General features: G+C 35.9%; 1 protein-coding gene across 4 annotated transcripts; it reads right to left on the bottom strand.

Annotated features, from left to right (window-relative positions):
- Window positions 1-2357: 2357 nt before the first annotated feature.
- On the bottom strand, window positions 2358-18204 carry LOC306870125 (syntaxin-binding protein 1-like). Of its 4 annotated transcripts, none has more exons than XM_079417205.1 (20): window positions 17202-18204; window positions 14636-14685; window positions 14210-14291; window positions 14013-14089; window positions 13267-13345; window positions 13060-13163; window positions 10872-11020; window positions 10548-10632; window positions 10254-10384; window positions 9973-10080; window positions 5806-5866; window positions 5656-5721; window positions 5496-5576; window positions 5275-5413; window positions 4912-5021; window positions 4471-4575; window positions 4302-4387; window positions 4059-4213; window positions 3306-3432; window positions 2358-3119 (listed from the first exon to the last, which is right to left on the bottom strand). In XM_079417205.1, exons 1-19 carry the CDS (start codon window positions 17236-17238, stop codon window positions 3323-3325), a joined length of 1815 nt encoding a protein of 604 aa, XP_079273331.1. In that variant the 5' UTR covers window positions 17239-18204; the 3' UTR covers window positions 2358-3119; window positions 3306-3322. The 4 variants fall into 4 exon arrangements, with proteins under 4 accessions (XP_079273331.1, XP_079273329.1, XP_079273330.1 ...); XM_079417203.1 differs by having other exon boundaries at window positions 14597-14685; window positions 17202-17277; XM_079417204.1 differs by having other exon boundaries at window positions 2359-3432; window positions 14597-14685; window positions 17202-17302.
- Between the last annotated feature and the right edge of the window lie 1613 nt (window positions 18205-19817).

Genomic DNA, 19817 nt, shown 5'->3' with positions numbered 1-19817 from the left:
AAGTCGTTCCTCAAGAGTTTACTAGACGCCACTTCGAAGACCTTGCACTTTACGTCACATCCACACAGAGAGGCTGAATGAGTCATGCTTGTCATATCTGAGTCACAGTTAGCTTAGCGTTCAAAAGCTGCAACACGCCCACCTTACGTCTGTGTTCTCGCTATAACAACGAGCAGCTGTTATACACACCTTCACTGAACCTGTTCCTGGTGTGTTCCAGTGGATGATCTGCAGAGCCAAGACTGTTGCTGATATGACTGATAGGATGTGATCAGGGTTATATCAAGTCTGTCAGATCTGTGCCATACACACACACACACACACACACAATCACTACCGTTAAGTCTGGGGTCTGTATGATTTCTTATGTTTTTGAAGGAAGTCTCCTATGCTGTGTTATCTGTGTATATTTGAATAGATTTTACTCTGTATACAGCCATTACTTTAGTCTTTGTTGTTAACATGATCCTTCAGAGATCATTCTAATATGCTGACTTGGTGCTCAAGAAACATTTCTTATTATTAATGTTAAAAACAGTTGTTTTTTTTTGTGGAAACCATGATACATTGATATGATAATTTTTTTTTCAGGATTCTTTGGTAAATGAAAGGTTCAAAAGAACAGCATTTATTAGATTTTTTTTTTTTTTTTTAAATATGACAATGGTCAAGTATTTAATTTCACTTTTGATCAATTTTAATGCATCTTTACTGAATAAAAGTATTTAGTAAATAACGTTCTGACCCCAAACTTTTGAATGGTAGAGTTGTGTATATATAATCAAATCAATCATTCAGATTTATTATAGCTAATACATATATACAGAAAATATATTTATGCAATAATATATATAAATATATACAGATTTGCTATAACAGTTCTTAAGAGAAAATCACATATCATTTTAATCATAATATCAAATGGCATAGTCATTGTTTTGGTGGTGTTTTGTTACTCTTCCTTGATTCCAAAGGTGTTTAATATATTTTTTGATGAAAGTAACTGAATTCAGTGGAAGTAGTGATATTAATACACTGTTGTAATATGTGAATGGAGATCAGAGTTATTCCTGGACAGACGGAGCGAGGAGGAGGATTCTAGAGTATCTCAGTTTTCTCATTCTTTTCTTTTCTTTCCCTTCCCTCTCTGTCTCTCTCACAGACACAAAATCAGGCTGTTTTTTTTAAAGCTCTTACGTCAGTGTGCTTACTTCAAATAAAGGTTATAAAGAGGAATAATGAAGAAATGTATAGCAGTATTTTTTGAAGAGATCAGATGTTCAGTGTCTGAATTATATGTAAATGCATGGCTCCTGATTATGCAACATACAGAGAGAGTTACTGTACATAGGTAAAATACTGTAAAGCTGTATATATTTTATTTATGTAATATATTTTTTGCATATACTGTTGATATGTTTTCAATGACTGCATCAAAAACCCTTAAATATGAAACCAAAACATCAATACTTAGAATAGTAACATAGAAGCATATTAGTTTTTCAACCCAAAGGATGTTGTTCCCTTCAGATATTTTATTCATAAACCACATACCATTATGCAGACAGGTCTGTCTTTAAGTTGATAAAGATCTGCTTTTTGTTCATTCGTTGCTTGTCATTTGTTGTACTTTGCAATGTGAAAAACACATAATATTTTAACTTTACAGGAACTAAATTATTGTAGGCTGATTACAGAACAACACCAAATAAAGACAGCGCACAATCCGAGGGTATCAATATTATGCCTGAAATATTTATGATTTATGCCAAACTGGAAAAGAGACTTAAATAAATATTTAAAGACTTAATTAAATGTCTGTAATTTATTGATATTTTTTCAATCATATTGTTATCAGCCAAAAATGTGTTCATCTGGCTTTTTTTTTCTGATGAAGTTGTGTTTTGGTGCCCTCATGTGTTCAAATGAAGCACATGGTTTTAATTTCAAAGGTTTGCAGTGTTTGTAAAGCAGTACTATATTTAAATATATTACACCTCTACCTGTTATACCATACTTTTTGCAATTAATTTGGCTTTCTTTGCAATAATGTGACACCATTCAAAGTCTTGTAGGTCATTTCAAATTTATATTTATTTTGAACATTATTCTTCTTGAAGAGTTTGGAAATGTCTTTAAATAGATTGTTAGAAAGAATATGAGTCTGAATCAATAGATTTTTCTATTTCTTATATCAACATATCCAAATGTGTTGTGTCTATTAAATGCACATTCAGATGCATCTGCCTCAAAACCAAATGAATAATGTTATAACTGAACTAATGTGTATTTTCTATCATATTATGAGAAATACCCTAATGTGTGATGTGCATGGCATGAAAAATGTCAAAATCAGGAGATGTTTAACAGAAGCCAGTTTATTTTACTATATGCACAAGACAATAGTTCGCACTTCATAAGCTCTGATGTGTTAAACATGTTAAATATATTTGAACATGGCATATAGATGATATATTTACACAGCATGAATGTGTATTCTTAGCATAAATAACAGATTATGACAAAAAGCAATCGTACTACATTACTACACAAGGAACAGTCGAGATGTAAAAGAAAAATAGAATATCAACACGGGAAGCTTTACTATATTGACAAAGTCTATATACAAGACTATTACTGTAACTATTATTTCAAAACCACAATATTAAAATAACATGAAGCAGTTGATATTCACAATGGGACATCCAGTATTAAATTGATCACGCAACAAACACAATCATGCTTGGCAGACACTGCATAGCAGGTCAAACTACTGATTCAATTCAAAATAACTTAACAGAAGAGGAAACTGGAATCTCAAACTCAATTTGCTATGCTGTGTTCAAAAAATCTTCTCTTATTATTTTATCTACCTATGAGCTACACTCAAGTTGACTGGTCCCATAATACCAACAATGGAGAGTGACACCTAAATAATGTAATCTGAGGTTAATATTCAGGTGATTATAAATGTGACAGAGGCTGTTTATGTAATATACGTTACTATTGCTGACAAGGGAAGTGCTGAAGGGTGTGCAAGTTAAGAAAAATTCAGTCTTAACACGCGTCTAGTTGGAACATGTTAGAATAATGTGTCAAGGCAGTGACGTCACCACATTCTAAAAGGAAAGAAAGAATCAAATTTGATTGATGTTATAGTAAATGAAAAGATATCTACATAATGCCTCTTTATTAAAAGTGTTAAATGTGATGATAAAACTGTCAGCCGATTTTTTATATTGAAGCAATATTGTCATTAAAAATGCCTTTAAAATAAATCCAGTTTAAAATGATAAAAGTCTGACCTTTTTTCTTGTCTTCATCAGTTATCTTCTGCAGGAAGCTGGTCCTCGGGGGCCGCGTTGGGGTCCAGGAAGTCTTGGTGCTGCAGATGCTTTAGGTACTTAACGGGAGTGATGGTGTGGGTGGAGCCTGTGAGGGAAGTCAGAAACATGATCAGGACTTTTATTGGGACCAGAAAAAAACACTAATTAAAACCATTAACTCACATTGTGGCGGTGGTTAAATGCAGTTCGCTAATCACAGATATACAATGATCTGTATACATTTAACGTTATTATATATTTATTCTATTATATTCATTGTCAAGGCAAATGATAGAATGTTTTTACAACCATCACCCATGTGTCTCACAGCAGAATGCTTTTGATGCTCAATAATTCATATTTTAGTTCAGCAAAAAAGATTTATGATTTTGAAAGAAGACTGTTGTGCTAACCAAGGCTGCATTAATTTGATAAAAATACTATAAAAACAGGAATATTATTTTAAATAATAATAATAATCTAATATTTAATAATACTTTTGATCAAATACTCTCTTGCTGAATAAAAGTACTATTTTAAAAAAAAAGGAAAACTAAATGACCCCAAACTTTTGAATGGTAGTGCATAATACAAAGAAGTCTGATCAATATATCGCTTGGAACTTTTAAAGGCACAGTGACACAATTGTGTAATGCTGTCTGTTGTAATGGTTGTCTCTGAAATAGTGAGTCACTGATAGTTCACAAAGGGCCCTTGAGCACTGCAACCCACCGATGAGAGCTTCCCATTTGCCGTTGGCCTGTGTGACCTCATAGACGCAGCGCATCTCGCTGTAGGTCACACCCCCAACGATAAAGACGATGATGCGTGGGCCGTTGCGTATCTCTCCTGGGCTCTTGTTTTTATGCCAGTTTCCATAACGTGCACTGAAAATGGACAGCAGTGGTATTATCACTAGTATTTGACTAGAAGATGTTGTATACTGAATCCATATGTTTATGCAGGTAATCCTACCTGGTAGCTGTGGTCGTCTTTGAGGATGCTGGGCGTGTGGAGATGTAAGGGTACTGTTTTGGGTCGAGCTTGTCTTCAATGGCATCCTATTATAATGCAATTATGAGAAATTAAAGTAAAAGAAAGATGACATATCCAAAGTGAGGCGAGTACTGTTGCTTCAGCTCACCTCCATGATGTCTTTGACCAAAGGAGTCCATCGGGAGAGCTGGTACGTTTGCTCACTGATTCTCTCCTTGCGGTCAGATTTCTTCCCTTTACGTGTGGTTGCTTGCTTTGGATACATATTTAAAGAGTTTCGACCTCAGACATTATGATTGGTGATGCACTGTATTCTGCATTAAATTGCTCGAAAGTGACAGAAATGTATAATATTGCAAATGATTCCTATTCCATATAAATGCTGTTCTTTTGAAAGTTATATTCATCAAAGAATCTTGTTTAAATGTATCATAGTTTACACAAAAATATTAAGTAGCACAACTGTTTTTGGCCACCAAATCAGCATATTAAAATGATTTCTGAAGGCTCTGGAGTAATGATGCTAAAAATTCAGCTTTTTAAAATGGTCAGAGAATGGAGGGGAACATGTTTTGTGTATATTAATGACCTCTGAAATGATGGGAATCCCCATATGGGCCATATTAGAGATAATGTCGCTGTCCTCTGGAGGGATCTGAGCATGCTGGAGGAGCTTACAGAGATTCTCCTCTGACACACCTATGAGACACACACACACACAATCAGCCAGGAATAATTATACATAATTATACACATAATTATAGCGTTTGAGTGGTTCTAAATTCTTGAAGCCCAGCATTACAGCATTATGACAGTTTTGCTCACTGTTGTGCGATATTAGTAATGCCTGTGTGTACAAACTGTACATGTCAAACGTACCACCCCCATCTCGCCCACACACAGCAAAACAGATAGAGAATACAAAGCATTGGCCATTTTGCAGCTCTCTCACCATTCTTGAGGAAGATGTAGAGCAGGATGATTCGGATTTTGTCCATGATGGTAACGTTGGCGTCTAGTAGGATGGGTACGATGGCTCTCATGGGATCTTTGATCTTCTCACCCTCTGCATCTGTGCTCATTGCTAGATCCTATGACAGAGCACACAGACACTATTAACACTAATTAATATGACAGTTTAGTGCAAAAAGACCAATCCAAAATAAGCTTTACCTGCTCAACACGGCATAGTTTGTCCACTGAGCCTTGGTAATGCTTCATACAGTCTTCTGCTAAGTGTAGGTGAGTTGAATACTGCAAAATTATAAAGCCAATATCAGCAATATTATCCCCTTGAATCAGTTCATATAAAACATGCAAATGATCTCAGTACCTTGCTTAACTCTTTCTGGTACTGTGGCATCTTTTTAAGCATTTGGGAGAGCTCTTTCATGGTGGTCTGGAAAATGACAAAACTCTTTGTCAGTTATTGGCAATAATCAAGAAATTGCAGTTAATTTTTGATCAGTGATTAATAACAAACCTTCTCTCCTGTGTTCATCTTTTTACTTGCAGAGAAGTCTTTAAGTGATTTAGTCACAGCCCTAAAAGAGAGAAACTATTAGATTTAATAATACATCATTATAATTATTAATTATTCATTTAATTCATTAGAATTGTTCAAACATTTTCTTCTTTAAAAATCAATGAATTTTATGCTGTTTTTAAATTTAATTTACCAGTATAACATATATAAAAGTAACAGTAAAAACATTTATAAAGTTACAAAAGATTTCATCTTGATATTTTATATTAGAATGATTTTTGAAGGATCATGTGACACTGAAGACTGGAGTAATGATTGCTGAAAATTGGGCTTTGCCATCACAGCAATAAATTATAATTAAAAAATTAATAAGAAAAGAAAAGCTGTGACAGAGGGTATTTACACTAAGTGTAAATAGCAATTAGATGTTAAAATATCTGGATTTTCTGCTATGTATACTACTTATTGCAAATAGTGGCAATTATAAGCACCTCAGCATAAAACAGTATGCAATAATAACGAACTCGATTGCGATAAAAATAACAACGGCACGCGTTTTACCATCTATGCCACTAGAGCAGTTGTGAAATCATCATCTTTTGTAGTGTTGAGTAGCCCAACCACACATTGGTGGGCGGAGTTAGTGTAAATAGCCTCTGCCAACAAGATGGGCTATTTGCATTTAGTGTATTTAGACACTCCGTATTTGAAATTGTAATGATAATTCACAATATTACTGCTTATCAAATAAATGCAGCCTTGATGAGAAAGGAACTTATTTAAAAAACATTTACAAATCTTAACGACCCCAAATTTTTGAACGGCAGTATATATATATATATATATATATATATATGTATTCAGCACTTTTAGAGTTTCATCCCTCTATCTGATGTGAGCATAAGTATTGGAGCAGTTGCCTCACAGGTCTTTCTAAGTGATCAGCTGTATCCTGTTGCATTAATTCTTCAGATATTAAAATCAGGGAATGTGTTACATCAGTTATATCCATTACTTCTGCATTCTGAATCTTGCATTTGATGATGACACACACAAACCAGGATGAAGATGAGGGAGCTGACTGAGAGAAAAGCAAGCAATTTGGATGTTAAAAGAAAAGAGGAAGTCGGTTAGAGCTCTAGCAAAAACAAAGGGCATGGAGAAATCAAGAGTTTGGAAACCACCAGCAACCAACAACGACCTGATCGGCTGAGAAAACAACAGTAGTTGATGACAGACAAATCATAAAAGCTGTGAAAATGAATCCTAAAAGACGTGTCTGTAAAATCACCAACAACTTCCAGAAAGCTGGGGTGATGCTCTGACAATCTACTGTCCTCAGGAGACTTTGACACAGAATTACAGATGCTACACAGCAAGATGCAAACCTCTGACCAGCACCAATAATTCTTCTTTTAAACATTTGACTAGTTTTAAATGATCACTGTACAACTAATATTGCATGTATTTGTTAGTGCTACTGACAGTTATTTGTAATGTAATGTTTTAATATTATGTGCACCTGCCCGGGGACTGCAGATGGAAATTAGCATTTGCTAACTCTGGTACAAAGCATCTTTTCAGAAGATTAATGTATTTTGTACATTGTCCCTGACAAATAAACTAATAAAATAAAATAAAAATAAAATAAAATAGAAAGGCAAGATTAGAGTTTGCAAAAAAGCACAAAGGTGAGCCAGAAGAGTTTTGGAACAGTGTTTATGGACCAACGAGACAAAGATAAACCTTTATCTAAGTGATGGGAAAACAAAAATGTGGAGAAAAAAGGGGACTGCAATGATCCCAAGCACACAGCCTCATCTGTAAAGCATGGTGGAGGTGGTGTCGTGGCATGGGCATGCATGGCTGCCTCTGGAACAGGCCCTCTCAACTTTACTGATGACTTAATGAATGATGACAGTAGCAGAATGAATTTGGAAGGGTACAAAACCATCTTGCCTACCAATATTCAAGAAAATGCCAACCGGTTTCATTGGGAAGTGCTTCATATTGCATCAGGACCCAAAACACCCTGCCAGTTCAGTCAAGGAATTTATAAGGGCAAAGAAATGGAAAGTCTTAGATTGCCCAAATCAATCTCCAGATTTAAATCTGATTGAACATGAATTTCACCAGCTGAAGAGGAGAGTAAAGGCAGAAACTCCCCAAAACAAGCAACAATTGGAATTGGCTGCATTAAAGGCTGGGAAAAGCATTTCAAAGGATGAGACCAAGAGTCTGGTGATGTCTATGGGTCACAGACTCACTGCTGTGATTGTGCGCAAGGGATCTGCAACTAAATAATAGCTTTTAATCTTTTATATCTGCCTTATGTTCAACTGTCCCAATATTTATGCTCACATCAATGAGTGGATCATGAACTCTAAAAGTGCTGTTCTTTTTATTTGGTAAAACATATACAGTGGGGCAAATAAGTATTTGATACACTGCAGACTTTTCAAGTTTTCCCACTTTCAAAGAATGGAGAGATCTGTAATTTTCATGATAGGTACACCTCAACTGTGAGAAAAAATCCAGAAAATCACATTGTATGATTTTTAAATAATTAACTTCCATTTTATTGCATGAAATAAGTATTTGATCACCTATCAACCAGCAAGAATTCTGGCTCTCACAGACCTGTTAAGAAGCCCCCCTATCCTCCACTCATTACCTGTATTAATATACAGTTACCTGTATAAAAGACACCTGTTAACACACTCAATCAATCAGACTCCAACCTCTCCACTATGGGCAAGACCAAAGAGCTGTCTAATGACACTAAATTGTAGACCTGCACAAGGTTGGGATGTGCTACAGGACAATAGGCAAACAGCTTGGTGAGAAGGCAACAACTGTTGGTGCAATTATTAGAAAATTGAAGAAATTCAAGATGACTGTCAATCTCCCTCGGACTGGGGCTCCATGCAAGATCTCGCCTCGTGGAGTATCAATGATCCTGAGAAAGGTGAGGGATCAGCCTAGAACTACACGGGAGGACCTGGTCAATGACCTGAAGAGAGCTAGGACCACAGTTTCAACGGTTACCATTAGTAACACACCACACCGTCATGGATTAAAATCCTGCAGCGCGCGCAAGGTCCCCCTGCTCAAGCCAGCACATGTCCAAGCCCGTCTGAAGTTTGCCAAAGACCATCTGGATGATCCAGAGGAGGCATGGGAGAAGGTCATGTGGTCAGATGAGACCCAAATACAACTTTTTGGTATAAACTCCACTCGCCGTGTTTGGAGGAAGAAGTAGAATTAGTACAATCCCAAGAACACCATCCCAACCGTGAAGCATGGGGGTGGAAGCATCATGCTTTGGGGTGCTTTTCTGCAAAGGGGACAGGACGACTGCACCGTATTGAGGGGAGGATGGATGGGGCCATGTATCGCAAGATTTTGGGCAACAACCTCCTTCCCCCAGTATGAGCATTGAAGATGGGTCGTGGCTGGGTCTTCCAGCATGACAATGACCCCAAACACACAGCAAGGGCAACTAAGGAGTGGCTCCATAAGAAGCATTTCAAGGTCCTGGAGTGGCCTAGCCAGTCTCCAGACCTGAACCCGATAGAAAATTTATGGAGGGAGCTGAAACTGTGTTGCCCAGCGACAGCCCCAAAACCTGAAAGATCTGGAGAAGACCTGTATGGAGGAGTGGGCCAAAATCCCTGCTGCAGTGTGTGCAAACCTGGTCAAGAACTACAGGAAACGTCTGACCTCTGTAACTGTAAACAAAGGTTTCTGTACCAAATATTAAGTTCTATTTTTCTATTGTATCAAATACTTATTTCATGCAATAAAATGGAAATTAATTATTCAAAAATCATACAATGTGATTTTCTGGATTTTTTTTTACATTCTGTCTCTCACAGTTGAGGTGTACCTACGATGAAAACTACAGATCTCTCCATTCTTTTTAAGAGGGAAAACTTGAAAAATCGGCAGTGTATCAAATACTTATTTGCCCCACTGTATGTGTTGAAACGGCTAATAATAAAATGTGACATTCTGTAGTTTTGTCTCATATTAATCTTTTAATCATATTTGCAAATGTCTTGACTCCACAGCCAACAGAGCAATTTTGTCTTTACTGTTCCAATACTTATGGAGGGCACTGTATATATAAATGTTAACCTGTGTAGGACTGAACAGACTTACGTGGACACCTCTGCAATGTGTTTATGTCTCAGAGTCATCCACAGGTCATCATCTTCATCCAACAGCACCTCCTTCATACGAGTGTCACCCATTCCACTGGTCTCATACCTGATTAACACATATCCACCATCAGCATCAGTAAACTGCCCATAGCACATGATGGATGGAGATATTAACATTGTGAAAAGTGAACCACTTGGACTTGACCGAAGGTCAGTTGAAATGATCTGAGTGACCTCAGAGCAGTATATAGATTAATTAAAAAGTGTTGGAGTTATTACTTGTAGACATCATTCTCAATGGGCAGCAAGTCATAGGCCATGGCTTGAAATGTGAGCTCGTGTAGAAGAGGCGAGACAGGGTCAAAACCCCGATCCAGAATCAATAGCTGGGAACGGGCTTTATCTGGTCCCTGTGAAAGAGAGGAAAAAAGAAAGAGACAAAGATGGAGCACAAAACAGTACAGCAAGGAATTAAAGTTGGACAGTGAGACATTAAGGTCACTGGTGCCAGACAGAAGCAGTTTATTTTTATCATCCGAGACAAAATATTGTGCTACAAGCTCTGAGACTCACCTCTCCCAAAGTGGGGTCATCTGCTTTGTAACCGTCCAGTTTATCCTGAAGCATCTGGGCTAGGACTGCATTGTCTTTGTACTCTCTTCAAAACACAGCAACACATAGTCAATCATGATATGGACCGTCACTAACCTTCTAGATGAAATCTAATCACTATAATCTGTTAGATCTGATTTTTTAAATAACAGTTATGTCCTTGTGTTTTTATATTTTCTTTGCAGATGGCTGATGATGCTTGGAGTTACATCAGCAGATGGTGTTTATGAGAATGTGAGATTGATGGTAAGACGTTCATGTGTGTGCTGCTTCTTCCTCTCTCACCCTCTGTATCTAACAGCTGGGTACTCTTTCAGTGTGGAGCACAAGGTGGCTATTTGCTCGGCTAAACGTTCCAACACCTGGTTCTTTACATCAGCTTTAAATGGGCTGTAGAAATCCTGGAAGGCATCTTGTCTGTCCACTGAGAACACCTGAGAACAGCGTAGCAAAAACAGATACATTTATTCGTAACATCTCAGATCTTATGAGATTCGAAATGGTCATTCTGGTACCTTTTGCCTACTGTTTTCAGACACTCGTCTCATATACTGTTTTTCGCCTACTGTATAATAGGGAAGAGAGAGTCTTTCTCTAAAAACATAGTTAAAAATGTCTTTCTGCTAAAACATGGACTCAATAACAAATAGTGATATAGAACACAAATAGTGTGTCATAAACAAGTGTGGTGAGATAAAGTGGCTACTAACTGCTTCTCTTTAATCTTCCATGTTAGTTTTTGGCCCAACTAGCCCTAATTCCAACAGACTGACAGAGCATTTTTTTCCCCTTGCTTGGTTTTTATTGGCTCTGCCCACAGTGAAATCTCACTGGTCTAAAGACCTGCTTCACATAACTGTAAAAAAATATGTTCTTCAGGTTACATGTTCTGTCCCTAAATCAGTGGTTTTCAGCTGTTGTGAATTCAAGGCCCCTCACTGTCCAAGACTATATCTGAAGATATTTCTGATGCTACTGATGTAACAAAAACATCTAACATATTTATTAACAGAAGCAAGGAGTGACTAAATAATTAAATAATTAATTTTATTTAAACTATTATGAATAATTTCTGTAATTCCAGAAGTTTCAGAAACTTCTCACACTCTTTTTGAATTTGCATGTTTTTTGTTTTTATTCAGTCATTACAGGATAAAGAGTTTTTTATTATTATTATTATTATTATTATTATATTTTTCACTCACAAACAGCAGTTTTTCAGTAATTTCCACCCAATAAAACATTTTAGAGCCTGACATAACTACAAAAGTGTATACTCATTATAAAAATTCCTATTACTTTGCAGTTTTAATTATTATTATTATTATTTTTCTATTTGCATGACCTTTTTAGGTCTAGAATTTAATATTGAACATTTTATAGACTGCAGAAATCCTCATTCTTTGACTAAAATAAGTCAAAATAAGAGAAACATGATGTAGGAAATATCTATAAATAGATAAATATGATGTCAGTTCACATCTTTTTATGCTTATTTTGTCATATTTTAAATAACTGTAATATATTTAATAAACATAGATTTAAGCCATCTCGCAGCCCCCTTGGAAGTGTGCTGAGGCCCCCTAGTAGGTTCCAGTCTCCCTGGTTGAGATGACCACGTCTTTAAAATTCATCTGAAATTAAAACTATAAAGTCCCTTGTGATCAACTCTACACAGGATGTTCTCAGCCATGTGACATTTTTATTGAAATATTACTGATTCACAGCAGCAGTTTAAAGTTTGAGCCTGCTTGCTAATTTGTAATTGTTTGAGTGCCACAGGTAACTTTTACCAAGCAGCTTCCTGTCCTATGGTAACTCACATCTCACTGTTGTCCATCTGCCCATGAGAACCAGCTAAATGGTAAAAGTGAAGGTGCTTCATCCCCCGCTGGATATATGTTAATGGCTGTTATAGGTCTGTTATGTCCCATACTTTCACAATAGTAAGAACTCATCGATACGTCACCTGCCTCACCTGTGCCTGTATGTGTGTGCCGTTTTCTGTACATTCTGCATGTTTGGCCAAAAACATGGTTTTCAGATTAATCTACCGCCACATAATAACTACACTATCCTCCTTTCTTCCCTCAACTTGACCTATAATCCATATCAGTGTTGTATCTCTCTCTCTCCCTATCCTAACATACTAGCCTCAACACACTGCCCCATCTGTCACATGTACATAACCCTACTGACATCCAACCAAATTCCAACTCCATGCTCTCTCTCATTGGCTGCCCGGTGACTACTTGATGGGACATTAGCCAATGGGGAGCAGGATTAGGGCTGGTATAGGGAGGGATGATTCAGCCACGCCTCAGGATTAATCATAGAGGGCAACAACAGAGGATTGGCGGCACAGAGACAGCCCATCCAAAGCTGCTCTCGAATGCATGATACAACCCTTCCCCCCACATCTCCATACATCCTTCTTTCTCGAGTCTCAGGGTATAAAGGAGAAGCTACTCACCTGTGATTCATAGGGCAGGAAGGCGATGTTAATCTCAGTCAGTGTTTTTATGGATTTAGAGGCACGGGATTTACTTATCAAGTTGAACAAAGAGTCTGGGATTGCTAAAATAAAAAATAAAAACAGAGATAAATATTATAGATAAATATCTAGTAGATGTGGTAGAAAACAGTTGCTGACGCCAAAAAAAAAAAAAAACACACTCACTGTCTGTGAAGAACACGTGTGCCCCTCTGTATATGGGATTACGGGGGTCTCTGAAGTCATTGATGAGTCCCTCAACTGACTGTCGATGACACATATTTATAAATTGACATATTCATTTATAATAAAAATTCTACCATTCAAATGTTTTGCATCGGTAAGATTGTTAAAATGTTTTTAAAGTTTCTTATGCTGACCAAGGCTGCATTTATTGGATCAAAAATCAAGTAAAACATTAATACTGTGAAATAGTGCGATTTAAAATAAGTTTGCTATTTTCAAATATTTAAAAAAGTATTTTTTTCCTGTGGCAAAGCTGAATTTTCAGCAGTTATTACTCCAGTCTTCAGTCACATGATCCTTCAGAAATCATTCTCAAATGCTGATTTATGCTCAAGAAACATTTCTTATTATCAGTGTTGAAAACAGTTGTTCTGGCAAATATTTTTGTGGAAATGTTTTTCTGTGATATATATTTTTCCAGGATTCTTTGAAACTAGATCTTTTGAATTCTTTGAATAAATAGAATGTTCAAAAGAACAACATTTATTTGAAATAGAAATCTTTTGTAACTTTATAAATGTCTTTACTCTTCCTTCATCAAACGAATGCATCCTTGCTGAAATTACAATTGATAACATTTCACTATTGTATTGTATATCGATAACTATTATCTTGTGTATGTTGGGATATAATACAAACTTCCACACAAGCTCTGTTTATGATTAAAAATAAATGAGACAACTTACCTCATCAGATGGAGTAATGAGATATATGGCTTCCATGGTAGGAAGAGGCTCACGCCGCTTGATTATGTCTTCAACAACTGGAGAAATAAAAGGAAATGGTTATGGAAAAAAGTAAAGTTGAGCCAAATTGCTGTATAATATATTAAGCTAAGTGGTTTTGTGCCTGTTTGAAGCATTTCTACACGAGTAAAACTCACTTGTGATTCCCTCAGACAAAATATCTGTCATTTTACAGCATGATGAGATCATTCTCATGCTGAGCTTGTCCACCACCAATGCCTGAGGGAGAACAGCATGCATTATATATGTAGAACAACACGTAACAAATCAAAGACCAGTGTAACACAACATGTTTTACATACTATTCGCCAACATGGGACGCTTCTGGGTCTATTTAATGCTTGTTTAGGATGGTCTTTTATGCAAGAAGGCCTAATATGACAGCAGAGTCATCTTTAATTCAAGTTAATTGAAGTTTACTTCAAGATTCTTTTTTATCACACTGCACAGACTAAATAAAAATTGTGTTTTGACATAAATGCTGCACATTACAGCACATCAACAACTTTTTCATAATCACTGACATATTCTTCAGATGAATTGGCGGTGAGATTGATGTGTACCTTCCATTCTCCCTTCTTCTTCACCTTCTTAATGACATCATTCATAATCTCTGTAGCACACACACACACACACACACACACACACACAAAAACATGAAAAACAAAGTGATTTCTGCAAAATGGACATAGCAAAAAAGACCATGTTCAGGGAAAATATCAATATTTTGAATGCAAGAGATGAGGCAAATCTGAGTTCAAGTTTAAAACAAGATTACAGGAAACTTTTCCAATCTCAAATACCTTATTAAAGAATAAAATAAATTATATATGACTGTAAAACAAAACCTTACATTCTCTGGCCTTGGTTCTTACCAGTGTAATATTGATATTGAGTATATACCACTGTAATATTGTTACAATGTTTAGATATATGTTATAATTTATAAATTAATCTGAAATAATGAGACCATTGACTTGAGACAGATATCCAGATAAAGATCTTAAATTACTATAGTTTATACTCAATATATGTTAAGAATATTGAGAAAAAAAGTCATTTAAAATAAGAAGTATACAGTATAGGTGTGTGATAATGGGAGCATGTCTGCCTCGCTTTAAATATGTCTGAGAGAATGTCACTTCAAATATATCTGTGCTAAAACACTGCATAATCATACACTCTCTCTGACAGACTTTTTCTTGCACATACAGTCCACCGAGACAACTATGCAGAGTTTGCCAAAAGTGTCAGGTAGAGGTGTTGCTGAGTCTAAACCTTCTCTCCTGTTCATGAATATGTTTAAAATAGCAAAATACCCTCTGCAGAGACTAAAGAACATGGTTCTGGGCTGAATTTATTATTATAACATTATGGTTTGCTGCTTAGCATCACATTTACATATGATATGAGAAGGTTTTTTTGTAATTTGTTCAATGTGATTTGGTGTAAAGATTTATTTTTTTCCTTTTTGCATTTAGTATTTAGTTAATGATTAATGAAAATTGTATGGAACCACATAATAAAAAAAGAAATCAAATACATGCCTTTTATGACAGCAGAAAATGAAATGGTCAACTTGATTTGTTAGTTTAAATGATATATTTTGTGTGATGAGAGAGACCCAGCAATCGCAGGCCTAATCTCTTCCCAATCCTCTTACACCACCAGCCTCTCTATTTTTGTTCTTCCTCTGTCTCTCTTTCTCCTGCTCTTTGTCACTACTTTTTTTTTTTTTCTCACTCTCTTTCTCTCTTTGTATATTGCTGCCACTGGATGTGAGCACAGTGGACCTGAATCATTTTTACTGCCCCTTTAAATGCTCCATTGAATGGCGAGATCCCAAAGCCAACAGCTTCCTGCAGTCATATAACACATTTCACAGCTATTGACGCTGGATCTGTCAGTTCTAACACCCAGAGGTGTTGTTGCATTCAAATAAACTTGTGATGAGCCTCACAGGCTATTACTGAAATTGTCGAACAACAAATCAACATCCAGTCTGACAAAATTTCTGTTTATAAAAAAAGTTGCTCAAAAGTGGATTGAAAGCTTTTAGATACTTAGACTAAAATCAGATTTAATATTAATAGTACAAACCAATATGTCCAAAACATGAATAGACAAATATCATCCAGCAACATTTTTGATATATGCCTATTATGCTATGATGTGTCATTTTTCCTGATGTTGTTGTAGTAATGAATATGTAGTGCTTGAGCTCTACACATTGTCAAAAGTAACAAATATTTACAAGTGATAACTGGTGATGTTTTTCCTCAGAATCTTTAAGATTTAATCAACACCAGAACTATATATGGCAACAGAAATAACAAAAAAGAATGACACTGGACAGATGGCAAAAAGTTAATTCTGAATTGAAACAATCGGAGAGTGCATTATGAACTCTGGAAATCTCGTCAAACCTCATGCTTGCATTCAGAGCTAGAAATATCCAGGGCTACAAAAAAATACAAAGGGATGGAGTATAAGACAAATCTAACATCCATTGAGCCTATAGATATAACAAAAGGTGACTAATATTATGGTGTAAAGGAATCACATTCACAATGGCTTGCATAGATAGATACAGTAGATAGATAGAAAATAAAAAAATAAGCACAACATATGTCAGACTGAACAATTAACATTTAACAATTAACACCAGCCTCGAGAAATAGCTTTTCTTAACAGCTTTTTCTAAGAACAAATTCCTGCGTGTATTATTTGTATCCAGGCCTATTTTTCCATCTTTGTGCTCCCACCCAACAGCACTATGAACCTCCCCTCATATCTAGATCCTTAATCCCACAGGACTACACAGATTACTGTGCATCTCCAATCTCCAGTGTGTTTTTTTTTCCAGATACATCACAATAATTTGCATAGTGCAATATAATTATAATATAATAAAGAGTGTTAAATTTAAAGGATTTAAGAAGAGCAGTGTGTTACTGTATGAGGATTATGTTGGTGAATAGTGCAGTAACATTTCACTCAACATGTAAAAACAACACCAAAACTTCTAAGGAAATGTCAATAATAACACAAATCAGAAATAGCTAAAATATCACTTTTGAATACATCAAAAATGTAGCCCTAAATCAATTTGAACAGAACATTTCTTACTTTCTCCGACAGTCGCCTTGAGCCCCAGAGATGCCATGCTGCCTCCTGTTCTCTCTCCCTGCTGGACTCAGTGTGCGCGCGCTCAGAGCTACAGTTGCTGTAAATGGGATGCGCTGCTTGCGTCGATGCCTAATCCCACCACACGCCTACGCAGCTCCACTGTTGACATATGCTGCATGTCTTGTAAACCACACACACACACTTGTGCATTAAGCATAGCATTCCAGCAGCGTCAGTCATGTATTGATGAGGCATTGACTGTTGTGAGCGATTTGTTTTACTCTTGTTTTGGGGTATTGCGTACAGTTATACGAAATGCTACGAAAGCAAGGGATTTTAAATTAACATCAAGAAAAAATTAACGTTTGCACGATAATTGCGTTACAATGCATTTACTGTAGTTCAGAGCTGTTGAGAAACAGAGTTGCGACAACGGAAGTGATCGTCACGTAATTCACGTAGACCTCAATTTTTTTTTTTTTTCAAATATACAGAAGTACTTAACTTCAAGCATAACTTAATTCCAAAAAACAACAACAAAAATAAATAAGAACATGGGGGATACATATAACAAATATATATGATGTATGGTAAAGTATTACATTTTACGGATAACATTTTTTAATATGAGAGATGTTTTTATACATTTCTTGTTTCTGGTAATTGAAGTCAGTGAGTCATAAAATATATTAAGTTCTTTACAAAAAAACTTAAATGAGGGACTAATGGATGTAATTTTTGCTTTATGTATATGGAACTTCCCAAGAAGAATTATCACCTTTAAAGTGTTATCAACTACATCCGATCCACGTAGACCTCAAATAGATCCAGGAAGTTCATAGCAGCCAGGCAATTGGAATGCATTGCTCTCATGCATCGAGTTAAGAGACAGAACTGCGATTTTTGGTAATTAGTAGACAATAAAATTATTTATTTACATTTATAAAATAATGTATACGTAGCTGTATCAGTGTTGTTTTTAAAAGATAAAATCCGCTAATATTTGAGGATTAATTTGGTCAGCTATCCTTACCTGCCTTGTTAACATATTTTAGTCTGAAGTTACCATTGTAAAAGTCCATGTTATATAAACGACATCGTGGTCTTTTACCAAGGTAACTTCAGACTCTGAATATATATATATATGAGTGAGTGTGTGTGTGTTCTTACAACTTGTATGTTGTAGTCAAGTGCAATCACATCTAAATTTTCATATTACTAATCTCATGGTAAATATTAAGTTTGTTCTTAGAAAATGCATTCCAAATAAGTGAAGATATTTTAAGATTAAGTGAAAATGAATCTTGTTTAATGTTTTTGATTCTTGTGCACCCCTCAGTTCTTAATATAGAAAAATATATTTGTAGTATATTCAAATTTAAAACAACTTAATACATTTTTACACATTTAATCATATATTTTATGTATGTTGACATTTGTTATGCTCTTATTTACAGCAATCTATTTATAATAAACGATACATATGATATAATTAAACAATTAAATCAACGGTTACATGATGTGATCATTACAGTGCAAGGAAAATTGAGCAGTTTTGTATGTTTATTCTGAGTCAGCTTCATCTGAAGTCCTCTCAAGGGTTGGCGTCATCACTTCACAAATGTTGGGTCATCTGAAGTCTTCATGAAAGGCTGGATATAGTCAGCAGGAGCAATCTATAGATTACACCAACAAAATGTGATGGAATCATACTTGGGAACTGGCACTTTTTCACAAAGAACAGGGAGAGACTTGCCAAACCCAGTGAAGAGAATCATTGTGAGGGTGATGTCTCATTACAAGGTGTCTTTAGGTGGTTCTTGTTCTGAGCAAGATAGAGAAGGAGAAAAACACAAAAAACATTCACATCTCTTCATGAAATTGAGGTTAAACAACTGGAGTCACATGGATTAATTTAATGATGCCTTTACTACCTTTCTGAGGCTTGAAAGTGGTAGTTGCATAAACTACACTGCATAAAATGGAGGGGAAGAAATTTAGCTAAAAAGATCTACATTTATGTTTCAAAGATGAACAAATGCCTTAAAGGTTTGGAACGACATGAAGGTGAGTGATGAACATTTTTGGTTTAACTAACACATTAGGTAAATCTTTTCCTTCAGTGGCACCAGTAGATCTCTGCCTGATCTCTGATCTTCTGGTTCTTCTGCTCCAATAAAATAGCCACAATGTAAATGTAAAAAAATAATAATAATTAAAAAAATAAAACAATGGTTGTCCAAAATGTAAAGTATACACTTGAGTTTTCCCTAGTTTTGTTAGGGCATTTCCACCTGTGGGCACAAAAGGCATACAGCATGAGAACAATTTTCTAGAATTTTCAGCACAGTTTTTTGTCACTTCCTATACAGGGCTCCAGACTGTTTTGTGACAGATATTTCTGCCGGTGCGAGTAAATTTTGTGAGCGATTGCACTGGCACGACCACCGCATTGCCCCACCTCATAAGCGCTGCTATTTGTGTTGCATATGAGAAACATCAAACAGCAAGCGAAACAAAAGCTAGTGAAACCATGCTACTCGTTTGAGCTGTGCAGCGCGGACTGTTTATCAGCTCGGATCAGCGCAGCGCAAACAAACTTCTCTGAGCACTGTA

Source organism: Barbus barbus, assembly GCF_936440315.1.
Source record: "Barbus barbus genome assembly, chromosome: 5".
NCBI classification, from domain to species: domain Eukaryota; kingdom Metazoa; phylum Chordata; class Actinopteri; order Cypriniformes; family Cyprinidae; genus Barbus; species Barbus barbus.
Note: the sequence above shows the minus strand (reverse complement) of the source record. Positions and strands in the feature narration are given on the sequence as shown.

Bases quoted from the DNA above. Each gene is read 5' to 3' on its own strand.
- LOC306870125 (XM_079417204.1), bottom strand. From the start codon at position 17,238: ATGGCATCTCTGGGGCTCAAGGCGACTGTCGGAGAAA. The intron at 5,577-5,655 runs GTACTGAGATCA...ATAATTTTGCAG, and splicing joins ACCAGAAAGAGTTAAGCAAG to TATTCAACTCACCTACACTT. The intron at 5,022-5,274 runs GTGAGAGAGCTG...TGTGTCTCATAG, and splicing joins CTACATCTTCCTCAAGAATG to GTGTGTCAGAGGAGAATCTC.